The 3,823-nt window shown below is 39.2% G+C and overlaps 2 protein-coding genes across 2 annotated transcripts; one reads left to right on the top strand and one right to left on the bottom strand.

Annotated features, from left to right (window-relative positions):
* Positions 1-1,128: 1,128 nt before the first annotated feature.
* Positions 1,129-1,959, bottom strand: LOC103468717 (hemoglobin subunit alpha-B-like). Its single transcript, XM_008415965.2, has 3 exons — positions 1,805-1,959; positions 1,511-1,718; positions 1,129-1,383 (listed from the first exon to the last, which is right to left on the bottom strand). Exons 1-3 carry the CDS (start codon positions 1,897-1,899, stop codon positions 1,255-1,257), a joined length of 432 nt encoding a protein of 143 aa, XP_008414187.1. The 5' UTR covers positions 1,900-1,959; the 3' UTR covers positions 1,129-1,254.
* A 643-nt stretch (positions 1,960-2,602) lies between these two features.
* Positions 2,603-3,433, top strand: LOC103468716 (hemoglobin subunit beta-A-like). The gene is made up of 3 exons (XM_008415964.2): positions 2,603-2,772; positions 2,876-3,098; positions 3,200-3,433. The coding sequence occupies exons 1-3, from the start codon at positions 2,681-2,683 to the stop codon at positions 3,329-3,331; spliced, it is 447 nt and encodes a 148-aa protein (XP_008414186.1). The 5' UTR covers positions 2,603-2,680; the 3' UTR covers positions 3,332-3,433.
* The last annotated feature ends 390 nt before the right edge of the window (positions 3,434-3,823 follow it).

Raw genomic sequence — 3,823 nt, forward strand, 5'->3', positions numbered from 1 at the left:
CAAACACCATTCACACAAATCTAAGAAGAATTGAACATTGAACAGCAGATTTTGACATGTTTAGTAAGTTTGTCTGAAATACATCAAACAAAAATGAAAGTGAGCCACATGCCATAATCACACATTAATTAAATAATAAACTGAGATGCCAGCATGTAGGTGGGGATGTTTTCCTCTGGCAGGAGCTTAGAAATGGAAATAGATGAAGACAGATTGGTTCTCACTGTTTTGTCCTRTGTAAACACAGTACTTTTTTTTCTAGAATTATTTAAATTTGAGCAATTAAAGATCCAGGTTCACTTTTAAAACTGATTCTTCTTGTTAAGAAACAGTTTGTTTGTGTCAGTGGTGTCCAGACTTTTTTACCATGGGGGTAGAAAATGTCATGAGCCACAAAATTGTAATTCTAATTTGCTTTTAATGAAAATTCAAGAAGATATTTAAATATATTCTGAACATACTTAGAGTTAAAACGGGAAAAATATGCAAACAGGATATGGCTCATACAGGCTTTAGCTCACCGAGCTTAGCAAATTGGCACACCCAGTCTGCGCTTTAGTAAAAGTCTCTGAATGTTTGTAGTCATATTTAATAAAATAAAAGCATTAGCATCACTGATAAAAGAGCAATGCCTTGTGTTGTGCCTTACATCTTCAAAATATTAAAACATTTCTGTATCCTTTTTTTTTTTTTAAAGGCCTCACATCAATAAAAAATGGCACTCTAACATCATTCAAATGTGTATCTGCATCAACCGCCTTTCTGGCAAACCAAARGTTTTTTGAATTGTGATGGAGAAATTGTTTGGCATCTGCAGGCCCCCAAATTGGACACCACTAGAAATAAATGTTTGTTCAACGATTAAATTATTCTCAAAGTCTGAAAACTCCTCATACAGCTGGAGTATTTATTTATTTATTTAATTATTTATTCATTCATTTATTCATTTATTCTAATATTATTTTTAGATTAATAGAAAATGAAATGACTTGAAATGTCTGCCTTTCGCCGTCTCAACCAAAGTCTGTGCAAATACCTTGAACTCTGCAGCTGCAGACCCCAACCAGTTTTACTATGACACAGAAAAAAAAATCACACAAATCGGAAATAACAGAAGAAAACAAAAACTGAGAATTGAACATCCTCGGATGTATTTTTTTTTATTTATTATTATTGAACGAGTCTCCACATGTTTTAAAAGAGTGTTGAGGATGTGGGATGGTGAAACTCCTTGTTCACACAATCGGTGCGACTTTAGCGGTACTTCTCAGCCAGACCCAAGGCCACGTTCTGCAGGAACTTTTCCACGGAAAGGTGAACCTCAGGTGTGAAGTCAGCAGGGAAGTACATGGCCAAGACCAAAACGATGTTGTGGCCCAGGATCTGAAGATTACACACACACACACACAAAAAAATAAATAAATAATACGATTAAATATAATTGAGCAGAAACTAAACGCGCACATGATCGTGATAATGTGAGTAAATTCAGAAGAGATCTGAAGTATACCTTGAAGTTGGCAGGATCCACCCGGAGTTTGAAGGCATGGAGCTCACTGAGGGCGGCCAGAGTACCAGGGATATCGTCGATGCCCTTGACAGCTTTTCCCAAGGCTGCCATGATGGTGGCACCGTGCTTCTTCACTTTGGCGGACTGAGGGCTCAGATCTCCCCAGTGAGAGAAGTAGGTCTTAGTTTGTGGGTAGGAAACAAGCATCCTATAAGTAACATAGAAAAAGGATTGAAACAAACAGCAACGACATATATATATTTTTAAAAGTGTTTTGTTTAACTTGATGTTTACCTGCCCAGTGCTTCACCTCCCAATTCGGCGACCTTCCCTTCGGCTTTGGCCCAGATGGCCCTCACCGCGGCCTTGTCTTTGTCGGAAAGACTCATTGCTGCCTTTAGTTTCTCAGCGAGAAAATATGAAGATCAAAAGAGCTGCTTTGATGAATTTGTCTCTGCGTCTTTATATCAAGCCTGAATGCACCACGCCTTAGAATCAATCCATGCCAAAACTTTGATAACGAAACTGCCAAATAACCCGTTGCCAACTTGGCTCGATAAAAGCTACCACTCCTCAAATTTCACGTAATCCCTACGTAAATGCTGACTGGTTACAGGAATTAGACCAAGGCGCTGCTCTGGATAACAATTCTATTTTTTTTTCTCTAACTGACTTCTTGAGCTAAATACACAAAATTCACCTAACACAATGTTAAAATCTTTGTACTTGTTTTCTTTCGTCCACAATATGCATTTTTTGCAAAAMMCCCCAAAACAAAACAACAACTTTGAACCAATATTAAATATCAGACACTCCCGATTTTAAGTAAATTGAACWTGATTCTCCAAACTGGCCATGAGACACCAGTCTGAAACGTATTAACAAAAGAGAGTCTTGACTATAAAGTCAGAAAATTCACATTGTCTACTGTTTAAGAAATTTTATAGATCAATGACGCAGCATGTATCGGCATTAATTGGTGCCAAATATGACGGACGTCATTTTATTGGCAAGTGCACCTCGTCCAATCACAGCCCGTCTTGTCTGGGGGACGGATCATTGGGCTGTGAATAAATGCAGGGCTCGTAAACATTTTCAGACAGTCTTACACCTTTGATCATCAAACTCGTTTTTTTTTGCGAAGTCAGAGGAGACTTTCACACCGTCATCATGGTCGAGTGGACAGACGCCGAGCGCACCGCCATCTCCACCCTGTGGTCAAACATTGATGTGGGTGAAATTGGACCCCAGGCCCTGTCCAGGTAACCATGTGAACAAATTTCATTCCGCGAAATGATGATCTCTTACATCCTGAGGATCGGAATTTTTTTTTTTTTTTTTTCATTGTCACTTTTATGTTTTCAGGCTTCTGGTCGTGTTCCCATGGACCCAGAGGTACTTCCCCAACTTCGGTGACCTTTCCACCCCCGCAGCCATCGCCGCAAATCCCAAAGTGGCTCAGCACGGAAAAACCGTGATGGGCGGCCTTGAAACTGCTGTGAAGAACATGGACAACATCAAGAACGCCTACGCCAAACTGAGCGTCATGCACTCTGAGAAGCTGCACGTGGATCCCGACAACTTCAGGGTACGTCATCCCTCACACCAAGACGCAATTGCTTGTTTTGTTTTTTTTTTAATTCGTGTCAAGTTTATTCATTCTTGTTGTATTCTGACTTGTGACTGCAGGTCCTTGCTGAGTGCATCACTGTGGTCGTGGCCGCCAAGTTTGGACCCAGCGTCTTTACCGCTGGTTTCCAAGAGGCATGGCAGAAGTTCCTGGCCGTGGTGGTGTCCGCCCTGGGCAGACAGTACCACTAAGCGTCTGAAGTGGCCGACCACTGAAGAGATGCAGCGAGACATCAGTTTCTGAGCAATTAAACGCTGCCAAAATATACATCAATAAAAAAAACTCAAATCATATGCAAGTGTCTCTGTAATTATTCACCCCGTTTTGAAATAAGAAATCAAATATATATATATAATACATATCTGTCTTTGGTTTCCATTTCAGTGAAATAAATAATGACCAGTGTGTCCAAAAATGTTGAATAAAGTGAATGTTGCGAATGTTGCGTCTTTAAATTACCCGAAATACCAACGGGAGAAACAGAATTAAAACAACAAAACAATAATAGTAATGAAAAAAAAWTTCTGAATATCAAGAAGACWGCAAACTGCAACGCTAAAAATGTAMAATTACACAACAATGTCCATATTCAGATTTTAACTTTACACCCATCTTTCTTCTCTTTAACGTGATCAAAAATAATTTGCTCATCATCATCTTTTTAAAATGTAATTTAAAAATGA

Source organism: Poecilia reticulata, linkage group LG8, assembly GCF_000633615.1.
Source record: "Poecilia reticulata strain Guanapo linkage group LG8, Guppy_female_1.0+MT, whole genome shotgun sequence".
Taxonomy (NCBI): domain Eukaryota; kingdom Metazoa; phylum Chordata; class Actinopteri; order Cyprinodontiformes; family Poeciliidae; genus Poecilia; species Poecilia reticulata.

What these genes read in the sequence shown, in the direction of transcription:
- LOC103468717 (XM_008415965.2), bottom strand. Translation starts at nt 1,899, where the DNA reads ATGAGTCTTTCCGACAAAGACAAGGCCGCGGTGAGGGCCATCTGGGCC. An exon ending in GGAGGTGAAGCACTGGGCAG is followed by an intron (nt 1,719 to 1,804) that starts GTAAACATCAAG and finishes TGTTACTTATAG; the next exon opens with GATGCTTGTTTCCTACCCAC. An exon ending in TGGATCCTGCCAACTTCAAG is followed by an intron (nt 1,384 to 1,510) that starts GTATACTTCAGA and finishes TGTAATCTTCAG; the next exon opens with ATCCTGGGCCACAACATCGT.
- LOC103468716 (XM_008415964.2), top strand. Translation starts at nt 2,681, where the DNA reads ATGGTCGAGTGGACAGACGCCGAGCGCACCGCCATCTCCACCCTGTGG. An exon ending in GGACCCCAGGCCCTGTCCAG is followed by an intron (nt 2,773 to 2,875) that starts GTAACCATGTGA and finishes TTATGTTTTCAG; the next exon opens with GCTTCTGGTCGTGTTCCCAT. An exon ending in TGGATCCCGACAACTTCAGG is followed by an intron (nt 3,099 to 3,199) that starts GTACGTCATCCC and finishes TTGTGACTGCAG; the next exon opens with GTCCTTGCTGAGTGCATCAC.